The sequence below is a fragment of the Oncorhynchus masou genome, unplaced genomic scaffold, assembly GCF_036934945.1.
Source record: "Oncorhynchus masou masou isolate Uvic2021 unplaced genomic scaffold, UVic_Omas_1.1 unplaced_scaffold_753, whole genome shotgun sequence".
In the NCBI taxonomy this organism is placed as follows: domain Eukaryota; kingdom Metazoa; phylum Chordata; class Actinopteri; order Salmoniformes; family Salmonidae; genus Oncorhynchus; species Oncorhynchus masou.
The window spans coordinates 147,514-159,997 of record NW_027013993.1 but is presented as its reverse complement, the minus strand read 5'-3'; the positions used below and the strand labels follow the sequence as shown (position 1 = coordinate 159,997).

General features: G+C 47.7%; 1 protein-coding gene across 2 annotated transcripts in view; it reads right to left on the bottom strand.

Moving 5' to 3' along the window:
* Window positions 1-11,880, bottom strand: part of LOC135537342 (nuclear receptor ROR-alpha A-like) — a 26,666-nt gene extending 14,786 nt beyond the window's left edge. Inside the window, exons 1-7 of one of the 2 annotated variants that reach the window (XM_064963538.1) lie at window positions 11,775-11,880; window positions 10,179-10,595; window positions 7,224-7,345; window positions 6,061-6,193; window positions 4,460-4,567; window positions 2,793-2,903; window positions 2,508-2,620 (exon numbers count right to left, since the gene is read on the bottom strand). In XM_064963538.1, coding sequence (XP_064819610.1) covers window positions 2,508-2,620; window positions 2,793-2,903; window positions 4,460-4,567; window positions 6,061-6,193; window positions 7,224-7,345; window positions 10,179-10,595; window positions 11,775-11,787 — 1,017 coding nt within the window. In that variant the 5' untranslated portion in view covers window positions 11,788-11,880. The remainder of the gene's footprint in view (window positions 1-2,507; window positions 2,621-2,792; window positions 2,904-4,459; window positions 4,568-6,060; window positions 6,194-7,223; window positions 7,346-10,178; window positions 10,596-11,774) is intronic. The other variant, XM_064963539.1, reaches the window with a different exon arrangement.
* Window positions 11,881-12,484: the final 604 nt, after the last annotated feature.

The window sequence follows — 12,484 nt, the reverse complement described above, 5'->3', positions numbered from 1 at the left end:
TGAGTGCGTTTCATCAGGAATGATGCTTATGTTGTGTTTGGTTATGTTATGTTATGTTATGTTATGTTATGTTATGTTATGTTATGTTATGTTATGTTATGTTATGTTATGTTATGTTATGTTATGTTATGTTATGTTATGTTATGTTATGTTATGTTATGTTATGTTATGTTATGTTATGTTTGGTTATGTTATGTTATGTTATGTTATGTTATGTTATGTTATGTTATGTTATGTTATGTTATGTTATGTTATGTTATGTTTGGTTATGTTATGTTTGGTTATGTTATGTTATGTTATGTTATGTTATGTTATGTTATGTTATGTTATGTTATGTTATGTTATGTTATGTTTGGTTATGTTATGTTATGTTATGTTATGTTATGTTATGTTATGTTGGTGATAGAACTGAGATCCTGCTGTCAAATCCCAAGACCTGTTCAGTACAAAATGATCATCAGGTAGAGAATACCGAGAGCATTTAGACAATGCATGAACACAGTCCACACAAACAAAGGTTCATTCTCAGTAGCTACTGTGCAGCAGTTGTTTTTACAAATGTATTTTACCTTTATTTAAATAGGCAAGTCAGTTAAGAATAAATTCTTATTTTCAATGACAGCCTAGGAACAGTGGGTTAACTGCCTGTTCAGGGGCAGAATGACAGATTTGTACCTTGTCAGCTCGGGGATTTGACCTTACAACCTTCCGGTTACTAGTCCAATCCTCTAACCACTAGGCTACATGCTGGTTACTAGTCCAACACTCTAACCACTAGACTACCTGCTGGTTACTAGTCCAACACTAATCACTAGGCTACCTGCTGGTTACTAGTCCAACACTAACCACTAGGCTACCTGCTGGTTACTAGTCCAACCCTCTAACCACTAGGCTACCTGCTGGTTACTAGTCCAACACTCTGACCACTAGGGTACCTGCTGGTTACTAGTCCAACGCTCTAACCACTAGACTACCTGCTGGTTACTAGTCCAACACTCTAACCACTAGACTACCTGCTGGTTACTAGTCCAACACTAACCACTAGGCTACCTGCTGGTTACTAGTCCAACCCTCTAACCACTAGGCTACCTGCTGGTTACTAGTCCAACACTCTAACCACTAGACTACCTGCTGGTTACTAGTCCAACACTAACCACTAGGCTACCTGCTGGTTACTAGTCCAACCCTCTAACCACTAGGCTACCTGCTGGTTACTGGCCCAACACTCTAACCACTAGGCTACCTGCTGGTTACTGGTCCAACACTCTAACCACTAGGCTACCTGCTGGTTACTGGCCCAACGCTCTAACCACTAGTCTACCTGCTGGTTACTAGTCCAACGCTCTAACAACTAGTCTACCTTCCAGTTACTAGTCCAACACTCTAACCACTAGGCTACCTGCTGGTTACTGGCCCAACACTCTAACCACTAGTCTACCTGCTGGTTACTAGTCCAACGCTCTACCCACTAGGCTACCTGCTGGTTACTATTCCAACACTCTAACCACTAGTCTACCTGTTGGTTACTAGTCCAACGCTCTAACAACTAGTCTACCTTCCGGTTACTAGTCCAACGCTCTAACAACTAGTCTACCTTCCGGTTACTAGTCCAACGCTCTAACAACTAGTCTACCTTCCGGTTACTAGTCCAACGCTCTAACAACTAGTCTACCTTCCGGTTACTAGTCGAACGCTCTAACAACTAGTCTACCTTCCGGTTACTAGTCCAACGCTCTAACCACTAGTCTACCTTCCGGTTACTAGTCCAACGCTCTAACAACTAGTCTACCTTCCGGTTACTAGTCCAATGCTCTAACAACTAGTCTACCTTCCGGTTACTAGTCCAATGCTCTAACAACTAGTCTACCTGTAAAGCAGAGTTGGGCTCAATTTCATTGTCATTTCAGAAAGGGAATTTCCAATTCTCTTCAATTAGGAAAATGTGGAATTGGGATGTGTTTTACTTTCTTCATGGACTGGAATTGAAAAGGAAATTGACCCCAATCCTGGTGTAATTGGTGTAATTGTATATATTGTATGTACGTGTGGGTGTGTGTTATTTATTTAGCTCCTTTGCACCCCATTATTTTTATTTCTACTTTGCACATTCTCCCACTGCAAATCTACCATGCCAGTGTTTTACTTGCTATGTTGTATTTACTTTGCCACCATGGCCTTTTTTTGCCTTTACCTCCCTTGTCTCACCTCATTTGCTCACATCGTATATAGACTTATTTATACTGTATTACTGACTGTATGTTTGTTTTACTCCATGTGTAACTCTGTGTCGTTGTATGTGTCAAACTGCTTTGCTTTATCCTGGCCAGGTCGCAGTTGTAAATGAGAACTTGTTCTCAACTAGACTACCTGGTTAAATAAAGGTGTTCTCAACTAGACTACCTGGTTAAATAAAGGTGTTCTCAACTAGACTACCTGGTTAAATAAAGGTGTTCTCAACTAGACTACCTGGTTAAATAAAGGTGAAATCAATAAATCAATAAAAATACCTTAGTGAGAACCACATCTTCTCTGCCGTTCTTCTGAAGGACATGTTGGAGAGCCAGCTGGATCTTCTGTTGCAGCTTCTCTACCTTCGCCTTCTCCTGAAGCCACGTCCGATCTACACGCACCATCAGTTAAACGATGCAGCGTTGGATAAATGATAACACCCAGAGATGCTCTCGGACTGCCACAAGGGGGAATAGCTGTGTGTGTGTGTGTGTGTATTTGTGTGATTGTAGAAGATATGTGCTCTCAACGTTGCGTCGTGAACGTGACAGCGTCGTGCCTACCTGCAGACATCAGGACGTACGCTGAGAAGAGAGCGATCTCCTCCTCAGAGAGATGGATGACAGACATGCTCTTCCCAAACTCAAAGACTAAACGAATCAGATCGTCACAACCTGTCAGACACACACAGAGAGAGAGGAGAAGTTATGTGGGTCAGAACAACACAACCTGTCAGACACACACAGAGAGAGAGAAGTTATGTGGGTCAGAACAACACAACCTGTCAGACACACACAGAGAGACATGAGTAGTTATGTGGAGCAGAACAACACAACCTGTCAGACACACACAGAGAGAGAGGAGAGACATGAGTAGTTATGTGGAGCAGAACATCACAGTCTGTCAGACAAACACAGAGAGAAAGGAGTAGTTATGTGTCAAATATCACAACAACACAAGACACAGAGCAGGACATCAGGATCTGAACAGACGTCCCCTGACATGCATTGCTTTGGAGTTCAGTCAGTCCAGTCCATATCCTAGTGGCCCAGCCATTCAGTCAGTCCAGTCCATATCCTAGTGGCCCAGCCATTCAGTCAGTCCAGTCCATATCCTAGTGGCCCAGCCATTCAGTCAGTCCAGTCCATATCCTAGTGGCCCAGCCATTCAGTCAGTCCAGTCCATATCCTAGTGGCCCAGCCATTCAGTCAGTCCAGTCCATAGCCTAGTGGCCCAGCCATTCAGTCAGTCCAGTCCATATCCCAGTGGACCAGCCATTCAGTCAGTCCAGTCCATATCCTAGTGGCCCAGCCATTCAGTCAGTCCAGTCCATATCCTAGTGGCCCAGCCATTCAGTCAGTCCAGTCCATATCCTAGTGGCCCAGCCATTCAGTCAGTCCAGTCCATATCCTAGTGGTCCAGCCATTCAGTCAGCCCAGTCCATATCCTAGTGGACCAGCCATTCAGTCAGTCCAGTCCATATCCTAGTGGCCCAGCCATTCAGTCAGTCCAGTCCATATCCTAGTGGACCAGCCATTCAGTCAGTCCAGTCCATATCCTAGTGGACCAGCCATTCAGTCAGTCCAGTCCATATCCTAGTGGCCCAGCCATTCAGTCAGAGGTGGTCCAAAACAGTCCCTAATACTAAACGAACAACTTCCTCTCCTATTAAATCAATGGTTCTGAAATGTCTGAACCTCAACCAATGATTGAAGGGGATGAACGTGATTCGCTGGGCTGCATTCTGACGTACCTAGTGCTTTGAAAGTGGATGAACGTGATTCGCTGGGTTGCATTCTGACGTACCTAATGCTTTGAAAGGGGATGAACGTGATTCGCTGGGTTGTATTCTGACGTACCTAATGCTTTGAAAGGGGATGAACGTGATTCGCTGGGTTGCATTCTGACGTACCTAATGCTTTGAAAGGGGATGAACGTGATTCGCTGGGTTGCATTCTGAAGTACCTAATGCTTTGAAAGGGGATGAACGTGATTCGCTGGGTTGTATTCTGACGTACCTAATGCTTTGAAAGGGGATGAACGTGATTCGCTGGGTTGTATTCTGACGTACCTAATGCTTTGAAAGGGGATGAACGTGATTCGCTGGGTTGCATTCTGACGTACCTAATGCTTTGAAAGGGGATGAACGTGATTCGCTGGGTTGTATTCTGACGTACCTAATGCTTTGAAAGGGGATGAACGTGATTCGCTGGGTTGCATTCTGACGTACCTAATGCTTTGAAGACGTCGGTCCCAGCGTACTTCCCATCAAAGTAGACGGTGCTGTTCTGAGAGTCAAAGGCACGACACATCCTGATGAACACCACCTCAAGAGACCCTGAGGAGAGACGACCATAACAACACAACCATCACTACAGAGAGACGACACAACCATTCCTACAGAGAGACGACAACAACACAACCATTACTACAGAGAGACAACAACAACACAACCATCACTACAGAGAGACGACAACAACACAACCATTACTACAGAGAGACGACAAAAACACAACCATTACTACAGAGAGACAACGACAACACAACCATCACTACAGAGAGACGACACAACCATCATAACAGAGAGACGACACAACCACCACTACAGAGAGACGACAACAACACAACCATTACTACAGAGAGACGACAACACAACCATCACTACAGAGAGACGACAACAACACAAACATCACTACAGAGAGACGACAACAACACAACCATCACTACAGAGAGACGACAACAACACAACCATCACTACAGAGAGACGACAACAACACAACCGTCACTACAGAGAGACGACGACAACACAACCATCACTACAGAGAGACGACAACAACACAAACATTACTACAGAGAGACAACGACAACACAACCATCACAACAGAGAGACGACACAACCATTACTACAGAGAGACGACAACAACACAACCATTACTACAGAGAGACGACGACGACACAACCATTACTTCAGAGAGACGACGACAACACAACCGTCACTACAGAGAGACGACACAACCATCACTACAGAGAGACGACAACAACACAACCGTCACTACAGAGAGACAACACAACCGTCACTACAGAGAGACGACACAACCATCACTACAGAGAGACGACAACAACACAACCGTCACTACAGAGAGACGACAACTCAACCATCACTACAGAGAGACGATAACAACAGAACCATCACTACAGAGAGACGACAACAACACAACCGTCACTACAGAGAGACGACGACAACACAACCATCACTACAGAGAGACGACAACAACACAACCATCACTACAGAGAGACGACAACAACACAACCATCACTACAGAGAGACGACAACAACACAACCATCACCACAGAGAGACGACAACAACACAACCATCACTACAGAGAGACGACACAACCATCACCACAGAGAGACGACAACAACACAACCATTACTACAGAGAGACGACAACAACACAACCATTACTACAGAGAGACGACAACAACACAACCATCACTACAGAGAGACGACAACAACACAACCATCACTACAGAGAGACGACGACATAACATTGGACAGGACATAGATTGGGGGTTTCTTATATAAGTAGACAGTAGATAGATTGGGGGTTGATCATTGTGATGTAATTACGAGACAGTAGATAGATTGGGGGTTGATCATCGTGATGTCATTACGAGACAGTAGATAGATTGGGGGTTGATCATCGTGATGTCATTACGAGACAGTAGATAGATTGGGGGTTGATCATTGTGATGTCATTACGAGACAGTAGATAGATTGGGGGTTGATCATTGTGATGTCATGACTAGACGTTCCATCATCTTGTCTACCTGCTTTGAGCAACACTATCTGGTCGTTCTGACAGAGCTCCATGAAGCCGTCGATGCGTTTGGCGAACTCCACCACGTACTGGATGGCCTCCGTTATCTTGATGGCACACAGCTGCCACATCACCTCCTCCGGCTGACATAAACAACAACAACAATATTAAAATAGGCATAATTGTTGATGCTAGTATCAGAGAGAGAGAGAGAGAGAGAGAGAGAGACAGAGAGAGAGCGAGAGAGAGACAGAGAGAGAGAGAGAGAGCGAGAGAGAGAGAGAGAGAGCAAGGAGAAGGAAGAGGGGAGTGACAAAGGACTATGAGGGGAGGAGAACAAAAGTAGTGTACCAGGTAGTGTACTAGGTAGTGTGCTAGGTAGTGTGTAGTGTACTAGGTAGTGTGTAGCGTACCAGGTAGTGTACAAGGTAGTGTGTAGTGTACTAGGTAGTGCACTAGGTAGTGTGTAGTGCACTATGTAGTGTACAAGGTAGTCTGTAGTGTACTATAGGTAGTGTACTAGGTAGTGCACTAGGTAGTGAACTAGGTAGTGTGTAGTGTACTATAGGTAGTGTACTAGGTAGTGTGTAGTGGACTAGGTAGTGTACTAGGTAGTGTACTATGTAGTATGCAGTGTACTATAGGTAGTGTACTAGGTAGTGCACTAGGTAGTGTACTAGGTAGTCTGTAGTGTACTAGGTCGTGTGTAGTGTACTAGGTCGTGTGTAGTGTACTAGGTAGTGTCCTAGGTAGTGTGTAGCGTACCAGGTAGTGTACAAGGTAGTGTGTAGTGTACTAGGTAGTCCACGAGGTAGTGTGTAGTGCACTATGTAGTGTACTAGGTAGTCTGTAGTGTACTATAGGTAGTGTACTAGGTAGTGCACTAGGTAGTGAACTAGGTAGTGTGTAGTGTACTATAGGTAGTGTACTAGGTAGTGTGTAGTGTACTAGGTAGTGTACTAGGTAGTGTGTAGTGTACTAGGTAGTGTACTAGGTAGTGTGTAGTGTACTAGGTATTGTGTAGTGTACTAGGTAGTGTCCTAGGTAGTGTGTAGTGGACTAGGTAGTGTACCAGGTAGTGTGTAGTGTATTAGGTCGTGTGTAGTGTACTAGGTAGCGTCCTAGGTAGTGTGTAGTGTACTAGGTAGTGTACCAGGTAGTGTGCATTGTTACCTTCGTCTGGTAGGTCTCTATCTCCTCCTGGAGGAAGGCCTGCCAGGTCATGCTCTGTAGCTCCTCCCTCAGGTACTGACACGTCTCCTGGTGGGACTTGGAGATGTTCTGGCCTAGGTGTTCTACAGGAGAGAGCAGCAGGACAACGTCAAGAGCTGGAACACGACTAGTCCAGGACAACATCAAGAGCTGCACCACGATTGGTCAAGTACAACATCAAGACCTGGACCACAATTGGTCCAGGACAACATCAAGTATTTGACTATTCTGGTATGACCCAGACAGTATTTTACTATTCTGGTATGACCCAGACAGTATTTTACTATTCTGGTATTGACCCAAACAATATTTTACTATTCTGGTACTGACCCAGACAGTATTTTACTATTCTGGTATGACCCAGACAGTATTTTACTATTCTGGTATTGACCCAGACAGTATTTTACTATTCTGTCATGACCCAGACAGTATTTTACTATTCTGTCATGACCCAGACAGTATTTTACTATTCTGTCATGACCCAGACAGTATTTTACTATTCTGGTACTGACCCAGACAGTATTTTACTATTCTGGTATTGACCCAGACAGTATTTTACTATTCTGGTACTGACCCAGACAGTATTTTACTATTCTGGTATTGACCCAGACAGTATTTTACTACTCTGGTACTGACCCAGACAGTATTTGACTATTCTGGTACTGACCCAGACAGTATTTTAATATTCTGGTACTGACCCAGACAGTATTTGACTATTCTGGTATTGACCCAGACAGTATTTGACTATTCTGTCCACTATGTTGGTGCTGGTTGATCTACAATAGAGAATCCTACATATGTTCACACAATCATTTAACATAAAACAAAGGGACATATCTCCTACAGTAAAGAGGATACAATGAGAAATACTTTTGTTCAAAGAAGAACATCACTTCCTGGGAGCTCAAGGGAGAGTAAATAACTGATTTCCCTGAACATGTGCCCCTTTGGTTCCCAATAGGAGCTAATTAACACTATGCTAATTAACCAGACAATGTTCTAATGAGCTCTGAAGATGAGTTTGCAGCCTCCTGCTATTTTAAACCACCTTTGTTTTGCCCCACGGTTGTGCTCTCTGTTCGCTCCATCCTTTCTCTTTCTTTACCTCTCTATATCCCTCGTTCTTCTTGTTCTCTTCCTCTTTACCCCTCCCTGCCTCCCCCATCCCACACCTTACCTCATCCCTTCCCTTCCTCCCTCCCTCCCCCATCCCACACCTTACCTCATCCCTTCCCTTCCTCCCTCCCTCCCCCATCCCACACCTTACCTCATCCCTTCCCTCCCTCCCTCCCCCATCCCACACCTTACCTCATCCCTTCCCTTCCTGCCTCCCTCCCCCATCCCACACCTTACCTCATCCCTTCCCTTCCTCCCTCCCTCCCCCATCCCACACCTTACCTCATCCCTTCCCTTCCTCCCTCCCTCCCCCATCCTACACCTTACCTCATCCCTTCCCTTCCTTCCTCCCCCATCCTACACGTTTCCCCCCTCCCCCCTCTCATCCCAAACCTTACCTCATCCTTTCCCTTCATGCCTCCCTCCCCCATCCCAAACCTTACCTCATCCCTTCCCTTCCTGCCTCCCTCCCCCATCCCAAACCTTACCTCATCCCTTCCCTTCCTGCCTCCCTCCCCCATCCTACACGTTTCCTCCCTCCCTCCCTCCCCCCCTCCCATCCCACACCTTACCTCATCTCTTCCTGCCTCTCTCCCTCCCTCCATCTGTCCCTTAATCCCCCTCTCTCCACTCACCTAGCTCAGCCATAGATACTGTGGGAGATGTCTGTCTCTCCCTCCCTCCATCTGTCCCATAATCCCCCTCTCTCCACTCACCTAGCTCAGCCATAGATACTGTGGGAGATGTCTGTCTCTCCCTCCCTCCATCTGTCCCATAATCCCCCACTCTCCACTCACCTAGCTCAGCCATAGATACTGAGGGAGACGTCTCTCCCTCCCTCCATCTGTCCCATAATCCCCCTCTCTCCACTCACCTAGCTCAGCCATAGATACTGAGGGAGACGTCTCTCCCTCCCTCCATCTGTCCCATAATCCCCCTCTCTCCACTCACCTAGCTCAGCCATAGATACTGAGGGAGACGTCTCTCCCCTCCCTCCATCTGTCCCATAATCCCCCTCTCTCCACTCACCTAGCTCAGCCATAGATACTGGGGGAGACGTCTCTCCCTCCCTCCATCTGTCCCATAATCCCCCTCTCTCCACTCACCTAGCTCAGCCATAGATACTGAGGGAGACGTCTCTCCCCTCCCTCCATCTGTCCCATAATCCCCCTCTCTCCACTCACCTAGCTCAGCCATAGATACTGAGGGAGACGTCTCTCCCTCCCTCCATCTGTCCCATAATCCCCCTCTCTCCACTCACCTAGCTCAGCCATAGATACTGAGGGAGACGTCTCTCACTCCCTCCATCTGTCCCATAATCCCCCTCTCTCCACTCACCTAGCTCAGCCATAGATACTGAGGGAGACGTCTCTCCCTCCCTCCATCTGTCCCATAATCCCCCTCTCTCCACTCACCTAGCTCAGCCATAGCTACTGTGGGAGACGTCTCTCCCTCCCTCCATCTGTCCCATAATCCCCCTCTCTCCACTCACCTAGCTCAGCCATAGATACTGAGGGAGACGTCTCTCCCTCCCTCCATCTGTCCCATAATCCCCCTCTCTCCACTCACCTAGCTCAGCCATAGATACTGAGGGAGACGTCTCTCACTCCCTCCATCTGTCCCATAATCCCCCTCTCTCCACTCACCTAGCTCAGCCATAGATACTGAGGGAGACGTCTCTCCCTCCCTCCATCTGTCCCATAATCCCCCTCTCTCCACTCACCTAGCTCAGCCATAGCTACTGTGGGAGACGTCTCTCCCTCCCTCCATCTGTCCCATAATCCCCCTCTCTCCACTCACCTAGCTCAGCCATAGATACTGAGGGAGACGTCTCTCCGTTGGTGAAGGAGCAGTAGGGGAAGAAACCCTGGTTGGAACCATAATCACAAAGAGGCTCCGGTTTTATACCGTTAATATCCAGACCAGACTGATCAGGAGACGGCTGAATGTCCAGGTAGAACCCCCCCACTCCTCCCGAATCAGAGCCCCCCTTGGAGGCTGGGCCGTTACCCCCCCCAGGGCTGTTTTCCTCCATGTACCCTCCCAGGTCTTCGTGGAGGTCGGTGAGGCCGTAGTGGGGAGAGAGAGGCTCGACCTCCCCCGGGTTCTGGGGATGGTGGTCTCTCTGCAGCTGCTGGGCCTGCTGGAGACGGTGCTTCTGGACCTCAGCATACAGGCTGTCTCTCTGCTTCTTGGACATACGGCCAAACTTCACCGCTGTGGGGACATGGAGAGACATTGACGAAGGTTATTGAATTGAACAATAGCTTTGTGTGAGAACTTGACCCCTCTGAGGCGGTAAATGAAGACGTACGGAGTGGACTCATAATTCAGTGTGTGTGTCTGTGTGTGTCTGTGTGTGTGTGTGTGTGTGTGTGTGTGTGTGTGTGTGTGTGTGTGTGTGTGTGTGTGTGTGTGTGTGTGTGTGTGTGTGTGTGTGTGTGTGTGGGTCGGTGTCTGTGTGGCTGTGTGTGTGTGTGTGTCTGTGTGTGTGTGTCTGTGTGTGTCTGTGTGTGTGTGTGTGTGTGTGTGTGTGTGTGTGTGTGTGTGTGTATGTGTGTGTCGGTGTCTGTGTGGCTGTGTGTGTGTGCGTGTCTGTGTGTGTGTGTGTGTGTGTGTGTGTGTGTGTGTGTGTGTGTGTGTGTCTGTGTGTGTGTGTGTGTGTGTGTGTGTGTGTGTGTGTGTGTGTGTGTGTGTGTGTGTGTGTGTGTGTGTGTGTGTGTGTGTGTGTGTGTGTGTGTGTGTGCCAGTGTCTGTGTGCGCGCATGCATTCATTTTTACAGTGTGCCTATGCATCGTGGTTAGTTCCACAAAATCAATTTTTCATCAATTCTCGCTCCCTGTAAATTCAACGTATTTCTGCTCAAATTCCAAGTCCGTCTTTGAATTCAGAGATAATTCCTCTCAATTCCAATGTTAGGTAAATACCAAGAATTCAATTCTCAATTCAATATTATCCACAACAATTCCACAAATTCCAATTTGAATTCAATTCCCTCAGGCCTTCAGTTAGATCATGTCACTGTTTAGCCCGGAAATGTAGAAATACAAGTTTAAATGGTTTCAGATTGGGGAGGCAGCGTAGCCTAGTGGTAACCGAAAGGTTGCAAGTTCAAATCCCCGAGCTGACAAGGTGCAAATCTGTCCTCAGTCTGATCAAGGCAGTTCACCCACTGTTCCTAGGCCGTCTTAACTGACTCGCCAAGTTAAATAAATAAACATTTTTTTTAAATCCTGCAGTCAACATTTCATACTATCTGTATTAATTCCATTAGCTGGGGAATGTAAAGATACTGAATTCCAAATCAATTTCATTACAAAGATTAAATGTTTTACAGTTCCAATTTCTTTTAATTACAATTAAAGTGGAATTGACCCCAACCCTGATATACATACCGTCCCGTGACATGCCCACGGTCAGGCATTTCTGCAGTCTACAGTGTTGGCAGCGGTTTCTGCTGGTCCTGTCAATCAAACAGTTCTTCTGACGAGGGCAGGAGTACCCTGCATTACTCTGCTGGCTCCTCCTGAAGAAACCCTGGAGGGAGGGGGGAGGGAGGGATGGGGGGGGGAGGGAGGGATGGGGAGGGAGGGGGAGGGAGATGGGGGAGGGAGGGAGGGATGGGGGAGGGAGGGGGAGAGGGAGATGGGGGAGGGATGGGGGAGGGAGATGGAGAGGGAGGGAGGGAGGGATGGGGGAGGGCGATGGAGAGGGAGGGGGAGGGAGATGGGGGAGGGATGGGGGAGGGAGATGGGGGAGGGAGATGGAGAGGGAGGGGGAGGGAGATGGGGGAGGGATGGGGGAGGGAGATGGAGAGGGAGGGGGAGGGAGGGATGGGGGAGGGAGATGGGGGAGGGATGGGGGAGGGAGATGGAGAGGGAGGGAGGGAGGGAGGGAGGGAGGGAGGGGGAGGGAGGGAGGGAGGGAGGGAGGGAGGGAGGGAGGGAGGGAGGGAGGGAGGGAGGGAGGGAGGGAGGGAGGGAGGGAGGGAGGGAGGGGAGAGGGAGATGGGGGAGGGAGATGGGGGAGGGATGGGGAGGGAGATGGAGAGGGAGGGAGGGAGATGGAGAGGGAGGGGAGGGGGGGAGGGAGGGAGAGGGGGAGG